Raw genomic sequence first — 21,614 nt, 5'->3', positions numbered from 1 at the left:
TTTGCCAGGATGATTCGACAGGGATCCTTAGACGTCCTGAACGAGGTCTGAAGCTAAGGTGAAACTGAGTCAGGCGAACTGAGTAATGTGTGTGCAACGTTGTGCACAACCACCGCTACGATCCCCAGTAACGCACTGATGATGTCACCTCGATTGGTGATGAAACGTTTGCAATCAAATTGCCCAGCTCAGCGAACAAGCCAACGACCATTCATACCAGAGTTTTGGATCGCTGTAAGAACACTATAAGAAAACTGTATGAGTCTCGTCGACCATGTCGAGAAACCTAACCACATATGAGGACATACAAACAAGAAATAAACGTGAACTTTTACGAAACACAGATTAACTAGTTTGTTGCGGCCAGATTGCCAGATTAGGTCGAGACTTTAAAGTGAACTTCGTCAGACATGCCACTCACTTTGTACCAAAAGAAAATTTATGGTGGAAGCCCAGATTTCGGAATTCTCAGTCCCATCACCTATTGTTGACATTCCTGACTGAATGACGCTCAAGAGCGTACAAAGTTCCACCAGGTTACTGACAGTAGCAGTTTTGGTGCACTGTAAGGAGCAACTTCGACTTACAATGTTTAGAAGCATACATCCTAGCAAATTTAAAATATTACCTGTGGCACCGTGCCTGGTAAATTCCCGTGAATCTCCGTGTGAAAACTCTATAGCCACGTGTAACTATCAACTATAGTAAAGTGAAATAAACCATTGTACAAAGGCTTGTTTTCATAGCATTCAATAATTACCTACGTCAAGTGACAAGACTATCTCAACTCAGCTTCTTACGTAACAATAACCAATCTACCGATTGAGGTTAAATTACTGTTTCGCAGAGCCAAGCTGCAATTTCGAAGCTTTGTCTTCAGATCAATCCAACTGATGTAAGCAGGTATTTTACAGGTGATCAGTAAGAGCTATCCGGCCATATTGTTTCAGGCACTTTCGAGGAGTCCAACAAGAGCTCAAGGCTTCGCACTTACAAACTGATGCAGACAAGTCAAGTAAAGTTGACCTGTTTAGAACAATAAAAACCAGCAGGCGAAATGTCTTGAATATAGTAGTAGGGACAAACCAATTGTAATTAGTGAAAAATTTCAGAACATGAGGCTCATGCTTCAAGAATAGCTCTTAGGTGTTTTTAAATTTTCCCCAATCATAGCGCCAACTCATGCATATTGAGATAAGTGTTCGGGGATTAAAAGAACAAACAACTTTGCAGTTACCCCCATACAGTTTGCTTTTCGTGCCTAGTGAATTACCGACTTAAGTGATATACTTTCATCTGCCCAAGCAATCAACTACGTTTTGGCTCGGCATCATTGATCAGGAAGCATTATGGATTTTGGAGCCTATGCTTGTTTACTAAAATATCACCTGCCCGATGGCGGAAGACGGACGTTGGGGAAAGCGCATGAAACCAGAAAGAACCGTCTCTTATCAGGGAAACATTGCATAATGAATCACGCATATTATACTCAGCAGTAGCAAATTGTTCGACTGCCAGAATGCACACCGGAAGGAACATACGTGCTCTACGAGGGACATCGTGAAATGTAGACGGGAACTAATGTGGTTGGGTTCGACAATGCACATGGGGAAATAGCGCTTGTTTATCCACATGTGACTTGTGCTAACGGTTATTTTAGTCTTCCTTGCTGGACATGCTCAAGGTCAGTAGGGTTTACTTACCAGCTGAATTTGACCATGAATGATTTTAGTTCCGTCATGTATCAGCTTGCTGAACTGAGCGGAAATAGCCCATAAAATATCAGAACATTGCCTACTATTTAATTTAACTCATCTTGATCTGTAGCCTGAACAGCGCTCGTCCGCGACCTCCTAAAATTCATGTTTTTGTCTCCAATATATGCGGAGAATCCCTGTTGCTGAATGGTTCCGCATGGCTCTACTTCAATTAAAAATAATCAAATATCTAACAAGAGATATAGGCGAGAAGTTTTAATCAGGAAGTCAGTGAAAAATCTACCACACACGCAGCTTCAAAAAAGTTGGCACCACACAGCTTCAAATTCGAAATCACTGCCCTTTTACGGGACAAGCCAATTTACAAGAAAACTATCGCCAACGACCTCAGAGGAAAGACAATCATGAGACGGAATTGGTCAGGGATGAGAGGATTGGTAGCCTTCCAGAGTGTCGTCCAATTATATGGATCCGTTCCCTAAAACAACTGATGCCTTTTGGAACGATTTATTTTGCCAAAATTTCACAATTTAACAGTTCTTCACCAGACAAAAACTCACCTGTGAATTGCATCCTCGGTCGCGGATATTGTTTCCGGCTTCTTCTTAGCGGTTCTATGGTCGTTGAACAATTTGACGCCGTATCGCTTGTGTCCTCAATGTTGCTCTTGTACATTCTCAGATCATTACTCATCACAAGCCCTCTATAATCGTTGCTTAATTGAGTGGGAGACGATATTCTCGAGTCGACTTCGTAATCATGCGTCGTGGTCAGTTTGTCATCCGGTGGGAACAACACCCGAGGGCGCGGAGTTGGCTGAAAAATGGAAAAGTAAAAAAAATGCTCATTTGATATTTGCCATGACAGGGTTTAGCAGATAAAACGTCCAACTGCGGACATTCAAACACCGGTCAGCTGAACTATCGAACTAATAATGAATTGAGTGTCACCTCTCACCTCGAAAATGCGTTTACACCACTATCATCTAAACAAATGGTCGCCCACTTGCATGCAGTTATTTAGGTTAGTTCTTCCTAAAAGTCGTGGTTTAGCAGAAGTGTATACCTTAGACCGTAAATTCATGCCACCTCCTTGATTATCTGGTGTGCAAGACAAGGAAACCTCAACACTTTCACACTCGGTATATATATATATATGTATATATATATACTACCCAATTTCTTTCACACTGGTATATATATATATATGTATATATATATACTACCCAATTTTAGTGCCAAAAAAATTTAACCTCATATTCATGCTATCATACCAACCGCCAAAAGTGGAATCCGTGCTTCGACAAACTGGCGAATCAGATTCTAAACCCTTATATAATATGCCTACTTTACTCAAACGCTGTTGAGTATGTGACGAAATCGCACAAACTGTTTTATTACATCTGAGTAAAGAAAGCAAAACACGAAATCCCAGAAAAGACAATTCAACCGAGTATTTTACGGTTTGCTGACCATTAGATACTCAAATTCTCACGAGTCAAGTAGCAACGTAGGTCCGTTGCTAGTAGCACAAGCAATATTCCTCCCGTCTTCGGGGCTGATAAAAAGGCTGGTGGATGGACCGGCCAAGGTCAATTCACTCGTTATTTTGTGCCTTCCATTATCGTCATAAAAATGGTAGTCATGCCTTTTCCGCACCTTTCCAAAACGCCGGGTTTAACAAAGTACACTTTCTGTAGTTCAGGAAACAGGCGCTGGTTGCTGTTGTAGTAACATTTTGAACCAGACTACTATCACGGGCTCGCATGGAAATATCAGGATGAATGAGACCATTTGGGAACAAGATACCCGCTTCAGTCAACGGACAGGCGATGAGTTGTGGTGAACAAAGAAGGTTATGAAAATGGATGAGGCGAATGATAAGACCATCCAAAACTTCCTTTGGTTTTTCCGTGCCACCTGTCACAAGAAAACGCCGGTGAACTAGACGATCAAGGATCAAATTGGCTGTCATCTTCAATAAAGGTCGCCCAGAACGCTGCTCGAGCACTTTTAGCGAACATTCTCGTGGTCATCCACCACCACTATTTTAGGTGCTGGAACTGCAGTAGAACCCTGAACCATTAGCCTGGATCCCCTACGGCCTCAGAGGCTTATGGCTGCAAATGTTCCCTCAAACGTCACCAACCTCCTGTTTTGGATGTCCTACCGCCAGCATTATTTAATGATGGGAGTGAAGTCCTCAGCCAGCAACTGTCTGATATATTTTTCTGTCTGTGAGAAAAGAAGACTGTCCAAAACACCTGGGGACAAGCTGCAAAAGATCCCATTTTAAAAAAGGGGGCTTGTGGTAGGTGTGGTAGCCACAAGGGTATTGGCTTGACCCCAGTCGTAGCGAAACGTTTGGCATCACTCCTTCCTCGTCACCTTATGGTGGCTCGCGGAAGCCTGAAACGAGAGCGGCGAGCAGGATTCTGACTTGGTAGTTGGCGCGTTAATCAAACCTTTACACTCCGTCAGGTACTAGAACGGGTACTTTGAGCGACCCGGATTTCTACTGCTCGTGGAGTTCCAGGACATGGCAACACAACTCACTCCACAACGAACTTACTGATCAAGGAATGCACCGGAAGTTTGTTAATATGAAAATGTCTCTGTATCGGGAAACTGGCGAGCGTGAGAGCACACAGGGAGCTCTAAAAAGAGATATCCAAAGGTACTGCTTACTCCTATCTGATTTTGTAACTAACTGCGGATCTTCAGATTTAATAATGACAAAAAGCTTGTCAGTCTGGAATATACAAACAACATCACTCTCGTCTCCGAAGAGAACCTGTTTTTGTACGAACTGACCAAAATCAGATGGTAGTTCACTTGTTCGCTGAGCTGAGCAGTTCGATTGCAAGCGTTTCATCAACAGTCGAGGTGACATCATCGGTGCGTAATGCTATCCGTCCATATCGCCTGAACGAGTGTCTGGAGGTGTGGACACGTTGGAATGATTTGATAAGCAACAACTAATTCTCTTCCTCATCGATTTCCATTTTTATTCAGTCTTAGACTAATAACGACTCCGATCATCCATCACTATCAACATAATCGTTTTTGATTGTAGAAAAATATACCTGCGACAATCACTTGCCAGGGGCGAATTCGAGCCTTTCGTAAGCTGTACAGGCTGACTCTGTACAGGCTACACATTGCTCCATTCCCTTTAATTTAACCGGTCATTCCTGGCCAATAAAACATCTTCCTAGGCTTTCGAATACTGGTATTGATAACAGGGTGTGATGGAACAAATTATCTCAACAATTCTTGAACCACTAAGCCATCTGCTTCTAGAGGCACATTGTTTTCGAGGGTTAGTTGATCGCGGTCCTTGGGATAGTTCCCAGTTGCTAGTGGGCGAGAGACGCACAACAAATGGCATGGGTTCCCTGCGAGCAACTCCTAAACTCTCCACTCTCAAAGCAAGGCCGCTGACCAGTTGGGATCATCTTTGGCACCCCATGGTTGGCCAATATGTGATGCATTACCACTCCGCTGATCGTCGTCCCCGTTGATTTGACATGACTGCCACCTCGACCCACCTGGACAGGTTTTCTGTCATTATCACGATATATTGATTTCCCCTGGTCGTCACTGGAAAGGGGCGCGTGACGTCAACGAACCATAACTTGCCCACTTCTGAGACAGGAGTAAGTTACATGGAATAGGTTGCCCCTGTCATTTTCCCTTTCATCAGTTGGCACCACTTACAGGACACCACACAATCCATCACCTTACTTCTCATCCCGGGCCAGTAGGCCCTCTGCCGAAGTAAGTCGTACGCCTTGATGCATCCTCTGTGTGCCATCTCGTGGCATTTGACTATCGGCTTCCATCTCATGACGCGCGGTATCACAAGCAGCACATCAGAATCGATGACGTTCCAGGAAATTATGCCAGCTACGCTCAGAATCAGCCGATCGAAGTGACGCTGAAACGTTTGCAGTTCTTGTCTCCCTCTCCGTTTTCAATACTCCTTCCATCCAGCAAATTGGCTGCAACCTTCCATAACACAGAATCTTGTCGTTGGAAATGCACCAATCTTCTGTGATCCAGTTCGACGACGAGGCCATTGGCACCTATCATGATCCTGAGGACATCATCTTCAGCCTCTGGTCTTGACAAGCAATTAGCCACGTGGATCTCCCCCCTCCTAGGACGTGCTGGATCGTAAAGTCGTACTCTTGCAACCGGAGTACCCAGTGCGTGAGCCTTCTGCAAGGGTCTCTGTTGGTCCTGATCCACTCCAGGGATGAATGACCAGTCTCGACACGAAATCTTTGTCCAAGCAGATATGATCTCCACTTATCCAGGGCCCAGACGACCGCTACACATTCCTTCTCAATAGTTGAGTACTTCTGCCCAGCGTTAGTCAGGATATGACTGGCATATACGATAACTCCATTCCTCTGGTCTAGGGCTGCGTCGATGCCGCCGTCACTAGCGCCCGCTGCAACAATTAACATGTCTCCAACCCTGGGCAATTGGAGAATCAGTTGATGATCCAGCATCCGAGCTTTGACATATTCGAAAGCCTCATGTGCTTCCCTGGTCCACACGAATTTCCAATTTCGTCCAAGCAAGTCGTACACTGGAGCAGCAATCATTTTGAAATCCTTGGCAAACCGGCTGCAGTGTGCTGCTCGTCTAAGAAAGCGCGTAGAGACTGCTTTGAAATGGGAAGACCACAGTCCTCGATTTTGCCAGTTTTTTAGGCAGTCCGGTGACCTCTCCTTGACCACCTTTATGCCCCATCAGTGTCACCAAACACCGAGCGAGCTGTGTCTTGGCTTCATTTATCCGTGGGATACCCTCCTGGATATGCTTCTTGAGAAAATTTGCGCCCAATATTGTCTGTTCTATATCTGGGCTGATCAGGAACGTTTGTCGCACGGATTTGTCGCCAAGGTGCATTGATTGCATTAACAATCCCTCAATTTTCAGTCGGTATCCACTCACTACTCTCACGGCTAGCGCATACGGTTTGCATCCAACTTGGCTCCGTCTCCGCCTCAGCGATACCCCTTCTCCTGTATCAGTCATGCAGAGTACCCTCTTACCGTCCATCATGACAGCGGCCTGTGTGGTAGCCCGTCTGGTATCGCAACCCACCCGAAAAATGAGGAATAATCCCAGGTTTTATCATTTACAAGTGGTCCCATAGAACGACATTTTTCCTCTAGTGGCCAGACATGTCATACTGGTAGCATCGGCTTGTTCTAGCGTGCTCCTGCGATTCCGTCTTGGTGGCTGCGAGCTGTTCGGCTAGTTGGTCCACTTCGTTCTGCTTGTCCTCCACTGGTGAATCCTCCGTGTTCTCCGGCGACTACAATGTGGCCAGTGGTGCCTCGACCAGCCCCCGTATCAGATTCCCCAGCTCCTCTACACCCAACTGACCAGTTGCTCTCGCCAGCCGCAACTGGGCACCAAGCGCCGGTTGCACTCCTTCGATGAACTGGTTAGCCAGCAACTACTGGCGCGACACTCTGTCCAGTCCCTGTCAAGCCCGATCCAACGTCTACTGGAGGTTGGCGAAGAACGCGGTCGAATCTCATCCAGGTGCCATCATGGCCGCCTTGAACGGCCTCATAGCCTCCTGGCGGTCGGCCGGCGTGTCAAAATCCACCGCAAGGGCTTTCTTCACGGCGGCCCAGTCCATCTTCCGAGGGTCCCTTCTGGCCGCATCCAGGGCCGCCTTCACCCGGTCTCTGAGGTGGGTCTTCAGCACCGCCAAATTGCTCCGGTCAGTCTCCAGTTTAGCAGCCTCCACAAGCTCCTGGAAGTCCTCCAGGAGGATCGAAACATCCCCATCTCAAGGTGTTGTGGCCACGGGATCCCCATTATCTTGCTCAAGGCACCAAATGAAAGGATAAAAGCCCTTTGCAGCTGAGTCACTTATTAGAGAACACCAATTAAACAGCTACAGACCATAGGACAGGAAACTAAAACCGAATATCCGTCTTCTTGAACGCGTCTTCCTTAGTTTCCCTGGGTCACTGACTATCATGAAATTGTAAAAATGCTGCAAAACGGTTCCACACATTCCGCCATAAATCCCACCTGCTAGTAGATCAAGGCGGAGTTACAAGCAAACCACATACTACTCAAATCGGTGGTATCCACTGTTACACTGGTAATTCGGGTTCTTTTGCTAGTTGTTAACCAGGTACCTGCACATCCATCCACCGGTCTTGGCAATTGAAGTTTCTTCACCATACAATAAAACATATGCAGTGGGTACCTGTGTTGGATATTATTTCCCATTCGTTGTGTCTACCTTGTAGACAAAATGGTGATTTTGATAGTTCTAGGCTGGTAACCACCAACTAAGATGGTGTAAACTGATGAGGGTGATATGTGATGACCTCCTCGTTATCTCTGCCCTTACAATCTTGTTCACTTTGTTTTTTGGGAAGTGGACACCTCGGCCGAGCGGTAGGTTCCATTCTGTTACCGCAACCTCATTAAACCCCACAGTGAGGCACGAGTGATAAAAACTGAAAATCCAGGAATTGTGCTGCAATCATAGAAGTGGGTAAAACAATAACAATGTTAACGCCCTGTACAAATACCCACGGAAAACAGGAGGACATCGCCCACGTCCACAATCTTTGTGTTTGCCAAGAACGCTGAACCATCCTGAGCAGTGTGAATTTCCACCATGATTGCAAGACGGTTTTCCAAACTTGACGAACCTAGGTTGTCTAATATTCTTCATTGCACACCTTCACAAGTGATTCAATTCTACTGTTACCAGATAGCAATGATTGATGTTGAATATGAACTGAGATACTAAACCGATAGAGAACATCCTAAAGCAAAATCAAAATAAGATCACCACACAAGACGCTAACAGTAGTCCAAACAATGAAGGTAGTAGCCGAAGCTCATACCGGTTGTGGGACTTGTCCTGAAGGTATCTGTCAAAAAGGCATGCACTGGATTTCTACCCGTAACATGTCGTTATTTGGAACATCTACATTACTCGCACACAATAAACGAGTGAGTATCTGCTAGAATGAGAACATGATTGACGGCCAACAGATGTTGTTGTTCATAGGACATGCATCACAAACATTGTGGCGAATGCGCCGCATAATCTCTTCTGCTACTACAAGCTGACGAATAATTGTAACGGTCGATCGATAGCCTGCTCAAGTAACTCCAGGCTGTTGGAGTTTACCAAGTTGGAACGATGATCGATTTAGACACATAGACACTTCCTAAATGAAGCACTTCATGTCGAGTACACGGGCTCGAAAGGTGAAATTATGCTGCTCAATAGCATGCTTAGATATTTACCAATTATAAGAACTGATTTTGTAGACACGAAAAAGTTAGAGGGGGGATATTTCTCATGGATCATGCTTTTTAAGTTCACTTCAGCCAGACAGCTCCATGTAGAGAAAAAAATGACTGTTTTAGTGGTCCGCATATCATCCGAAATGAATTATTCGAAGTGACGTTCGAACAGAGGCTTAAATTGTTAAGTGTCAAAAATTTACACCAAAATTCTTGACACCGGTAACCCAAAACGATTTTTCGAACTCTACCGCAGAATTTCACGAAATATCAATGTTTGAAAAAGCGTTTTCCGCCGTGTTCTACGGATGGATTTCGGCACATCATCATCATCATCGACAACATGACACCAGTGTTCAACACCGATGCTTCACTGCCGTACAACCATGATTTATTTGAAAGCCTTATTATAAAGAAAAGAATAAAGGTGGACGGGGAAGGGACTTAGTGCTAGCTTAACACAATCATTCCGAGGTGCCTACACCTCCAGACATTCACTCAGGATTGTAGTTCTATCAATAATATTTTATCTCGAGAACGAAAAGCTGCATGCTACTAAGGAATGTTCGAGAAAAAAACTTATATGGATTTGATACAAAACAGGGCATAAGTTTCATTCTTCCGAATGTGGTGGACAAAACCTATGAAAAACTTGATTATGTTGTCTTACTATATCGGGGAAGCGTACAACATCTGACAATTTTTAGAGGGCATTTCTTATGTAGTAAATTCACTAATGCGTTTAGCTGAGTTTCCGCACCACTGGTGGCGCCCTGGGCAATTTATGGCAGATCAAACCCTGAAGTGAGAACACATTCTGTATTCAATTAAACCACAAGCAATGACCTCGAGAAAGGGACAATAGAGAACCCCCCGATGGCTGTCCCGTTTTGACTCTTGTTTGACACCGCGCCGTCTGTGAGAACAATCAACAAGTCCAATTTTGGACAGTAAAATTCGCACTCTGTTAGGTTTCCAATGTGTATCTGAATAAAACTAGTGAAATTTCCTTCTTAATTTGACCGCTCAGCATCAACTTCGCTGTATCATGTTCGTCAGATAAAACTCTATTGTGTATCCAAGTAAACAAGGCTACTCACCTTTGACTGCTCTTTGCTAATGGGATCGGGTATCTTTGCGTCTCCATTGATGGGTCCGTGCTGCACCTTAATTCAATAGAGAAGGAAGTATATTGGCTTCAACAAAATGGCTCCCAAAGTGTGAGGCCTTTGTTGCCTCGAGTGAAATAAAGGCTATTGTGGAAGCTGAATTAATATGCGGCTTAAATACGCAGTCAGTGTTTTGAGTGTCCGAAAATTGTGATTACTGCAATAGGAATACAGACTCCTCCAATACAGCAGGTTGCATTCAGCTAGATCAGTGAGAACCCATCGTGTCTCATAGGGAATATGGAGCTTCGGGGGGAAAACTTCTTAAAAAGAAGTTTAACAACGTACAATGTGCACGCTGTGGAAGGTTAATTGTTGGGAACCTGTGTGATGTGTGCTGTGCTGGCTGTTGGACCGGTTGTTCGCGCCCGAAAAATCTGAGGAGAGACCAGCCACATACGAAGGGCACGGTCAGTCGACTTTGAGACTGTGTATCCCACGCTTGTTTGATAAGCGTATTCCTTAAGGAGGGTGTGCACTGTAAAATCGACTCATTTTGACTTCCATCTGAGGACATTTCACTTATGCATCAGCATGAATGTTACTTAGGGCCGTCACCGCCCGGTATACGTGTTTACTTTGGCCCAATATGATGGCTGCCACACAGTACCGACCGGATACCACCAAATAGATTCATATAGCTCACCATGGTGGACACGTTCTAGTTTAGAAGCGAATGTGACTAGCCAATTCTAGCTCCCTTAGCTAATTAAAGGTTGTGCCATTTATCAACAACCTGACAACTGTTGGCAAATTCAAAAGAAGCAGGCTCGTCTGTTATTACCGGCTATCCTTCAGTGAAGAAGTATGGTGTCGGCCCTGGGTACCCAAGGATATTCAGCTGCTCACATAAGGATTTAAGCAGCTGAATATCTGGAGGGACTGCATGAACACCAATTTGTACGTTTGCCGATTGTGTACAAATACGTACGAGGACTCCCGGGGTATTAGGTTTTGACAGTGCAAAAAGGAAATACGACCGTTTTCGAGCTGCGGTTATATTTGAGAAGCATCTATTTTATGTAACACGCGCAGTCATTCGGTCATATTTGAGGAGATCTATTGAAGGAAACTTAGCATAGGCGTCAGTGCCGATATGGATACGGTAGGCCGTGAACATTAGGATAATGCGCAAAAATGACCTTCCTGACTTCAAATCCTTCAAGGGTGTTCGGTGAATGCTACTCAAGACCAGTTCCTAAATAAATCAATGTATTTTGAATGGCTAAGGGACTAATTTGATTTCGGTGAAAGTGTAGAGGAATCCGGAAATCCTCTTCAAAGCTTTCTTTCTAAGTTAAATCAGTCTGTGCCGAAACTTCAAGAGGCACTGTATAGCTGTTTCATCTTCATTGTCAGAGCTTTCAGAGAGACCCGATCTCGTAAACTACCATCTGGCCACAAGCGGTTGATCAGCATTCTGATTGGAGATGGTACGGCAACACTTATCCTTCGCTCAAGTAATTCATCTCAACTGGTCACGTGTCGACTGGAACCTCAAGTGCTGACTTCACAGATGGAAAAGTCACGCCAATTGTGGATTGTTGTTCCCTCTGGGCTACTTATAAATTGTTGATAGTGTAAGGGGATCCGGTTTTATCGGGCTGCTGATCGCGATGACCCTCTAGTGTGATGGAATGAATGATGATCAACGAACGGGAACGAGTAGGATCATTCCAGCTTAGTCCTGTGTTAAGAAGTAAATTTATTTTATGTATTGTGTTCTAGTGAATTACTCTTCATCCTACTCAAAAGGTTGCTGAAACCCCTAAACCACTACATTTTGCTTTTGTAATCATTTCGTGTGAATGCCACCAGGTGAACCGCATTACCATTCAAGACATTCCACTTTGTTAAACCTACAGTGGATACTACCTTTGGGCAGGCTAAAGTATCTATTGGCTGGTTAAAGCTGGGCGTAGCTGTCTTTAGTCACGAATATAAAATATGCGTCTCAACTTTTCATTTCTCCCTCATTGCTGATCAGCTGTTGGTCATCAGTTGCACGGGATGGCGGCTTAAGACCGGCCTCTTTCTCCGGTTCACTGTCGTCAGGCCTCAGCGCGTTCCGTTGATTTCACAGATGCCTCACTGCGACGCATGTATGGCATTATCTGTCGTGTGCAAGAGTTTCCATCGGTGTAGTTCATCTAATCAGATGAACCTGTTAATGGGTATCAGCACACACTAACCCTTAACAAGGATGTTATTGAACAGAGAGGGAGACTACTCTTTTGGTCCGCTTTTGATAAACAAGGCGGCGTTCATTTTTTTTAACTAATTTTGTTCCAACAATAATCAACGAAAATTAAATCACTTACTTTCGAGTTCGTAAGCTGGTCAGAATCACTGATTTGTCCGAAAACAGGCATGGACGGCGCCTTTAATAAACAAGAGGATCTTATTAGTAAGCATTGGCAAGGAGCGTCCCAGGATACACATGCAATAAACTATGCTCCCATAAATATTCACAAGGACGGAAAAAACACAACCAAACAACGCCAGTTTAATGCTTTCTCAACAGCATGCGTATACAACAAAAGGGGGCAAAAGAAAATTCCGAATAAAAATTGTATAAGTGCAGGTGAGTTAGGCATCCCTTTACTGAAATACATTTTGTTTTGAGATGATAAACTGCGCTATACAGGGGTTACATGGATATCACCGGTTGATAATATTTCCGGAATCAGTTTTGCTACAAAAGACTTTACCCGAATGGAAGAACGTTTATAGGATGGCATTCGCCCATTCACCGATGGCGGGAGCACTGGAACCATAGACGACTTGTTTTCGCTTTTCTTAACGGGGAACTGCGGAATATATCGAGCAAATTTAGCATAGGTTTATTTGACGGAGTAAGTCTAGTCAAGTTTCAACAACGAAAGACCCACCGGAACCGATTAACCGGACCATATCTGCCAACGAGACTTTAGAAACCGAGATCCGTACAGCGACTCCCACCCTTTTGCAGCAATAATTTAAGTGGGTTCTAATGAAGTTCCCAAGTGCCTACTATCAAAGATAAACGAACAAGATAATAACAGTACGCGCACTGTCCTGAGTTCATGGGGTTAATGAATACCAACACTTTCAACATCTTTCAGTGGGAACTGATTAGTAGAAGGAAGGTTACCGAATTTGCTTTCATGGAGTGCACTATGTATGGTCATTCATGGCTGGCTGGGCTGTAGCTATAGGCAGGTAAGCTCTAGGGTACAGCGAATTGGAGCACAGGACACACAATAAATTTCGGCTTTGAACCAAACCTTGCCAGTAAACGTTTGCGACAATTCTTGGAACAGCACAATATGAGAACAACAGATGAAAATTCGCGTGAACTTTGCTATGAAACCAACTCAGGGGAAGATCAACTAAATTGTACAGACGATAACGAAAAACTAAAGCTTTCTTTTACTCCCTCTAGTTTCAATGAGCATTATTGTTCTTTGGTTATTTGAAAAGGAACTGGGATAAATAACCAACCGATGTGCTCCGGGACTTCTTAATTTGAACAATGCGGTTAGCATGATTTTTGGACCAAAATGCTGAACCATGATATCTTGTACAGCTTTGATTAAACATTTCAGGAGATTCAGCCACGGCTTTGTGCCACTTCCTACTTGCTGCTTTTTTATAATTCTCTAGGTAGTGTCATCAGAGTGACCTGGAAACCATCCGAAATCCCCGGTCGTTTGGGGCTGCCTTATCAAACTTACACCACTGGATCTCACAAGCTATGCCTCAGAGCAGACCGCCGTACAAATAAGTACGTGCGGTACAACACATTGTTTTCCGTCCGTCATGTGTATATTCAGGAGATATTGTGCGGATCCGTAGACAGGTATCCCTAGCTCATCAGGAACGGATAGCCCGAACACCCACACATCTAGTCTTATGTTTCAGGCTACAAACAGGGAGGCAGTCAGTTAGCGGCAACTGAGTGCAAACCCAAGTCCAATTCCTATACGAGAAATACCGAGTACGTCTGATCGTTCAGCTGTAGCACCCTTTCGGTGACTAGCTGCCGTGCCACACGAAGGAGGCACGAGGGCTGGGATACTGCCAGGTCGCCCAAGCACAGACAGGGGAAGTCGAGAGGTAGTCGGGTTCGAACCATGGACCTTCTGGTCAGTAAATTCGCGCTCTAGCCACTTGGTCCCAGCGCGATTTTAGTCTGCGGACTGAACCCCGACCAACCCCATGTCGGATTTAATCAAAAATATTAATTTATTACGATATCTAACACTTAATGTCAAATTTCCTAAGCATATTCGAGATCCAGTGATTCCCGCGTTAAGAAGAAGCTGATCCGTTAAATGAATTCGGATATTATTAACATTTTCTCCCGCTTCAAAATGTGATCTTTCAACATGTTTTGCCTTTTCAGTTACCAGTAGACTCAGCAGCTATAGTGTACATCCCCAAAGAGTCAACGACACCTAAAAGATGGTCTTGTCTAGTCAGCAAATCTGCAATACTCAGATCTGCCTTCACCAGCGTCAGTATGATGACCAAAAAACTACTAAGTGATGTCCATGAGCATTATTTATAAAGTCTACTTACCTTTGAAGGTGGTGTGAAAACCGGAACGGGTTCTCTTGTCTCTACGTGACCAGACTCAAGTTCGATCTTTGGAAAAAGAAATCAGCAGATTAAGCTTTGGTCAAAGCATCCCTATAATACAGTGAAACCACCAAAACCAGAATAAAGATGTGCGGTATGTGCAAACCATTTGTGAGAGCATATGCCCATGACACACTTTCAACACTTAATCTCAAAGCTTCAGTAACAGGGGTACAATTAGAGAATAAATATGGTCCAACTAAATAGCAAAGACTGAATTGTTCGTGGCCGTACTGGGCCTGCGATGATGGTGTATGTCAGTTACAGAAAATTAAGACTCTTAGGGTGACAAAGAGATAGTTGTTTTTCTATGCTTTAAACCTAACTAATTCCTCGGGCGAGCGTGGTGTACGTTAACTACAGAGTTGCATATGGACTGTTCTTGCTGGGCTAATTTCAACAGTTTCGTTACCACACTGAATTAATTTTTAGCGTGAATCCATAAGAGAATGTTGTTTTTATTGGTACAAAACCACACGCCATTGGCTGTAATGAGAGAGCAGTCAGTTCCGGAAATCACCCTTAGTTAACCTAGTCAACATGATACATGCAATTACTCGAGCCACGCCATTAAGGATCATATGCCAAGTAAAGTCAGAGGCCATCGAGCAATATTATCTCACGATTTCTGAAGTCATTTCTGTCTGTCTTCTATCACACGAAGCTGCTACACACGAAAAATCAATCTTACTCTTACCATTGAACCAGCCTGGTTTGTGTGCCTGCCTTTCACATTCAAGGTGTACACTGAGTATGCTGCTGTTGAAGTCATCCATTTTTTTGAGAAATACACTCATTTGCAAATTAATTTGGTTTTCACGGGAGACTCGATTGAATCTCTCGTTTATGATGTCCTCCATTTTTTCTTTCACAGTCTCCGCCTTATTCTAGCATAGACCACCTAACCTGGTGTCACACCTGAATGCGGTTAAAATGTTTTATGCGCGACCTTGGTGAAAATGATCAATAAAGCGATTCTATATGATGTCCATCTGAACTCAGACTCCCTACTGACTTCAAGACTTGAAATCAATCGGTGGGTAAGAAGTACTATTTCAGTGACACCGTTTTCACCATAAACAGCATGCAAGCAATACTCATCCTCTGAGGGGCACGAAAATAAGCAATAACATCAGTGGACGTAATACACTACTCATAAGGTTGCTGAAATTCAGCCGGGTTCCAGATGAGTCTCTCAAAAAACCAAGTTTATTTGCAATTGAGTGTATTTCGCCAAGTAAAATTAGTGTTTGCTCCATCTGAAGAATAGAACACGGTTGTCGTTGTTGAAGTATTAATCCCAGGAAATATCGGCCCTCAAAAAAATGAGATTGTGTGAGCAAAGCGTTGTATTTCAATGACTTCAGTGTGGTCACCCCAAATTGTTCATAGCACTCCAACAGATATCCCAAGAAAGTCGTGGTATGAGAATCAAGATATCCCTGTGTGTGGTTTTCAGTCGAATGAAAAATTCATCCCGTTCAAAAGATATTTAAGAATCTAGAACGACCCTTCATTTGGATGTTGATCAGGTAGCTGCTGATCGGCTTGCTGAGCTTCTCAAATGACTTGCAAACATTTCGTCACCAGTACACAATAGGGTGAGTACTTCCCTTTCGCCTGCGTGCGCCTACGTAGCATTCAAAGATTATCTGTTATCACTCAATGCAACCGACTAATTGGGAGACAGCCTTTTTGTGAATTTATCAGCTGCTGCGTCAAAGGTTGCGTCACTTTTCGTTGATTGCTTATCCCAACACCTATTTCTAATAGTTTCTCCGTTTGCTTTGATTGTTTCCTTCTCAACTTACATTGCGTTGTGGTTTCATTTTCTCAAGATCAATTAGTTCGTTGCACCACCCTTGCTTCTCCATCGTACAGGCTGGTGTTTCTGCATCCGGTGATTGATTTGGTGCTTTGGTATATTTGATGGGTGCATGCATGCTCTAATCAAATTGATGTGCCCTTTTGAATCAGCCTTTCCTGCGTCTTTTAGGAGTCCCTAGTCTGGTTTCGCGTGCAGTTTAGGGCTTTGCAGTTATGGCATTACCTTGCTCCTAGTGACTGATAAACGGGATTAATTTCGATATGATTGTTGATAACTTCGGTAGAGTATAACGCTCCCATAAATTCAATTTTTCTTCGTTCTTGCCATTATGCGAATGTCATTCCAGTCGATCATCTGTCATCGCTAGTGTTTGTTCGCGGAAATTTCAGAAAAAAAATTGACTATGTCATTTAGCTGCGAGCTTGTGCTCATGTATTCTGAGAGGAGATTCTGTCCCGTGTGTCCTTTTTAAAGTTTGCTCAATCCTTGCATTGAATCCTATGTCTTCCATTATTGAATGAGATTCTCCTTGTGATTTCGATACTGCCTTCCAGAGTGTTCGTATGCATGTAGGCAGCAGCTGTATTGCACTGTTGGGAGAGGCTCACCGTCACTTCAGCGATGTTCTTGAAGTATGGGAATGTGGTTCGTTCGCTTCAACTTTGTGCTGTTGTATTAGTCGTATTTAGTTTCCTGTGTGATATCCAGGTAAAATTCCTTGGGTATCCATTTCTATGGAAAAACTTGTGTAAGCGTTTTCTTTCTTTGAAAATGGATTCTTTCATGTTACAGAGTATACCGATCGGCTTGGAAAGTGTTAGAATACACCTTCGTTTGTGACACTTTTGACGGTCGTTGAGGTAGCTCAGAACTCGGCTCGTATGCGTTGCCAAGCACCAGTACACAAGACTCATAAAAAGGTCGTTGCTTTGCTCACAAATTCGAAACTACACTCTGCAATAAACGTGGGTTGGATAGCTATCATGATTCAACTGACAGAACCTTAAAATCTTGCGGTCCACCCGTTCTCTTCCTCACGAAAACGAAGATATCGGTCAACGGAAATTTCAAACACTCTCAGTGGCAAAATGCTCTAACTTGAATCCAGTTTTTCCAAACTGAGAAACCTCCATCTTCAAGTATCCTGACAATTCGTGTATTCACCGTGTTGGAAGAAAGAACTGGACGTATGACCACCAGCGATCTCACTTTTCCTTCTCTCCATGTTCCGTCTACTTTCTCTCCCGTGACTTCCACATATCTATCACCATCAGTCGTAAGACAATATCTTCTGATATACATGTCACAAATCGACACTCCGAGAATTGTCACAAAAGCAGCGAGTTGACATTTTCACCTTTTTCAACCATTTAATCCTTGGCTCTAAAGGACTTTTGAGCTACCTCCCCGAACAGAAAGACAAAATTGCCACCCAAACTTTGTTTTCCATCAATCAATCAATCAATCAATCAATCAATCAATCAGTCAATTCATCGGCCATGAAACGTGTGCCATAGGCTACTACAGTTTCGATCACCGAAAAACGGGAGTAACCAAGCCTTGGAGGTGAAGGCATATTTGATTCTTTCGGAAATTGGATAGCTATGCATTGAGGGCGATAGCTTCGATGCACGAGCGCCACTGACTGCGCGATTGGGCCATTTTCGCTTATGTTATTAACCACTGATGATTTCAGTCCCGAAATCCCCACCCAGGGAGGCGGTAGTTACCAACCGACCAAGTTATTTCACTTTTTCTCAGCTTCCATCCCTACAGCTTCAAACTATTTCTCATCACAATAAGGACGGTTGTCTAATGCCTGCTGTCGTTAAACGCATCTAAACGCCTCAGATCACATAGTGTTCCCACAACTATACCGCCTACTGCGCTCTAGCATTGAATTCAATTATATATCGTCCTTTGGGTCTTCCTCTTACTTTGGGTATAGTTTCATCAGCCTTGAATCCCTATTACCAGACTTTATTATCCGATCCGAACTACTACCGACCCATTCTCTCCAAAGTTCTTGAGCCTATCTGGGCCAAATAATTCCAACGTGCTTCGGAAAACACAGCTTCTTGAGCTTCCAGTGTGGGTTCAGGAGAATCATTGTGATGGTGACCTACTGAACTACCTACCACTCGTACGTTCCGCTGTTCTGGATTCCTTTAGTAAAATAGACTTAACAGGGGACAACGTATCGAAAGCGTTTGATCGCGCATGTCACAAAAAGACGAATTCTAAGCCTTCAGTGTAAAGCGTGTATCCTGATTTGGTGCACTGGACTGAAAACTTCTTGAGAAACCGTCCGGTTGAGGCACATCGTGATGGTGCCAAATCTCAGACACGGAAGATCAGCGTAGGTGTGTTCGCAGGTTAGCTTCTTTCGTTTACACTGTTCTTGCTGTTTATCAACGATCTGTAAACTACTCTCTTTTTGTTGAGCTCATCATTCGCATACCCATTTCTAACATCTATTCCTATTGATCATCTTTCTCATCTAGGAGGACGCGCATTCCGACATCACCTGAATGCAAATCTTACAAACGCTCATGCCTTGGGAAAGGTGAAAACTTTAACCATCCCTACCATATTTACGCGGGCTTATCCCTTTCCTCAGTGGTTTCCACCTACCCCCCCTCGTTGTTTGGTTCTACCTTATTCCCCAAATTGCACAGCTGCTCGCATCTTGGTATCTTCTTTTTAACCAGCCTTAAATGCGTTCTACAAGAAAAGTTTATTGTAATCTGAGCCTCCGGAAAGCTCATTTTACTTTCTCATTCTAGCAATTAATCATCTCCAATCTCGCATCTTAAAAAATCCTCGGCATGAAATAATCCAGCCATATTGGGATTAGTTTTTCCAGACATTTTTCATTCCTAGACGCTATTCCTCCAACAGGTTGTGCGCCTGACTGACTCAATTTCTTTGGCCTTCTTTATCTGTAACCCCACTCTTACCATCTTTTGCTGCCTTACGGTCAATACCACGGTTATCGCTTTGCTGAACTTATTACCTAGTTACGTCCCTACAGTCACAAAGCCACCGTACCCGTCTATACTGTTTAGGTAGTCTATATCAAACTTCAATTCTTCGTGACCAAGGAAAAATAGCTTCCCTTCTTTTCTTTCAGAACTGTTCGTTTTTGGAATCATCTCCCATCTTGGCAGTGTAATCTACGACGTCCATCTGAATAAACCCCTTAGGATATTTCACAGGTTTGTTTATTTGTACTTTATTTAGTTTCAACGAACAACGGTATCTCTAATATCTTGGCTAGACGATTTTAACCAGTTCGATGTCCTTCGGTCTTAAAGACCTCTGACCATGGATCTTCTGATTTGCTGTAGGTCGCTTTTTTCAGTAATGAAAAAGTTGGAATTTCCGGTTAGTACTGATATGACTGGAACAAGGATAGGCAAGTGGCCTGTCTCTAAGTTAAAACGAGGTGAACATCAAGGTTACAGTTCGGTATTATTAGTCCGTTTCACTTCGCTGCTGGCACACATCATCCGTGTTCATGAAATCATTGGTGACTTGTAACGTTATCAGCTCTGTTTCTACTCCAGCAACAACTCCCTGCCTCAGTGTCATGGTCAATAGTCAAGTGCGCGGGTACCTCACAAAACGTGCCCTTACGGCAATACTCTGGCATTGTTCGACTTCAAACCGTGGTATATTTACTATATCTGGAAATCTCTACACTAGCAACTGTAAGTTGTCCTTCACACGTTTTGGAAAAAATGGACGAGTGTCTGCATACATGACACATCCGTATAAACCTTATTTGCCAAACGACCGTTAAAAGGGGGCTCTAGATGATCGTTTGTTGAAAACAGAGAGCAGGGCAATAAAACTTGAAGCGACTGCCACACTTGGTGCTCCCAATCAATTACTCAGTTTTTGCTCACGTTTTATTGAACAGGGTAGCCGTTTGATATGAAAACAGTGATGCAACGTAAACCCTAGTCTAAGTTGCGGCATTCCAGATTGAGTTACTCTCCAAATACCAAATGTTCAGTACCCAATTCATAAACGTGAAACAGACTCCGAACTTTCCACGCCCCTGTGGATCTGAAAAGACCAGAAGTACTTTAGTGCGTTGGTTGGTTTGATTTCTTTATCCGGTAAGTGCTAGCACAAATATGGTTGTTGTATGCAAATGAGATGTACCACGATAATGTGTCGCCAGTAACACATTTATTGACAAATAAATGAATAAAAAAATACACGGTGAAGTATCTCGCTAAATGAGATAGGCTGGAAGCCAAACGAGGATTCAGACAGCTTCTGTAATGATCCTACGGATATCGGCCTATTGCTGCATGACCCAGTTATCAGACAATGGAAAGACTAGGTTTATTCAAATCCACATGCCGAGAATCAAATTCATGAAAATGAAAATTTGCCACGCTTTGTTTCGTCAGTTGTCTAAGTATAGGCTTTGAATAAGCTAACCAGCATTTTTTAACAAACACCCACCTTATCATTGTGAGCTGGTACAGGATTGGTGGATGGGAACGGCACTGGGTTGAACATCCCAACAGATGGCTCTTTGGTTGTCACTCCGGGACGGAAATTGGACGCAGCGTCTCGAAAGCCAACGGTTTGATCAGTATTTCCCACTTGCTATGAAAAAATGGAGGGCCCTTAGCTACCAACCAACTAAATTATCGTATGAACAAGGATGAACTGCACAAGATCGTCAATTCAGATTGCAACTTGTCTTGGATCAGGCCGAAATTATGTCAAAATGCATTTAGATTCGTAGAAAAGACAGGCGCTGATCGTAACACTCCGTCAAGACTCCGAAAGCACTTTACAATGGAATCGTACTCATGTATATTTGTAGTGTACTACTCATAAGGTTGCTGAAAATCCATCGACAGCCCACGACCGGTTTCGCCCTTCTTGGGGCTCATCGGGTAGGCGCAGTCCCCGGGTTTCCGTCAACCTTATGTTCTAC

The 21,614-nt window shown here is 43.7% G+C and overlaps 1 protein-coding gene across 1 annotated transcript in view; it reads right to left on the bottom strand.

The window, feature by feature from the left end:
- T265_09343 (hypothetical protein) overlaps positions 1–21,614 on the bottom strand; it is a gene marked incomplete at both ends in the record, with an annotated part of 49,405 nt that overhangs the window by 2,423 nt on the left and 25,368 nt on the right. Inside the window, 5 exons of the mRNA XM_009175383.1 lie at positions 2,279–2,534; positions 10,129–10,194; positions 12,519–12,578; positions 14,761–14,826; positions 21,131–21,277. Of these exons, the coding sequence (XP_009173647.1) occupies positions 2,279–2,534; positions 10,129–10,194; positions 12,519–12,578; positions 14,761–14,826; positions 21,131–21,277 (595 nt within the window). The remainder of the gene's footprint in view (positions 1–2,278; positions 2,535–10,128; positions 10,195–12,518; positions 12,579–14,760; positions 14,827–21,130; positions 21,278–21,614) is intronic.

This window comes from Opisthorchis viverrini (genome assembly GCF_000715545.1).
Source record: "Opisthorchis viverrini unplaced genomic scaffold opera_v5_269, whole genome shotgun sequence".
NCBI classification, from domain to species: Eukaryota; Metazoa; Platyhelminthes; class Trematoda; order Opisthorchiida; family Opisthorchiidae; genus Opisthorchis; species Opisthorchis viverrini.
Note: the sequence above shows the minus strand (reverse complement) of the source record. Positions and strands in the feature narration are given on the sequence as shown.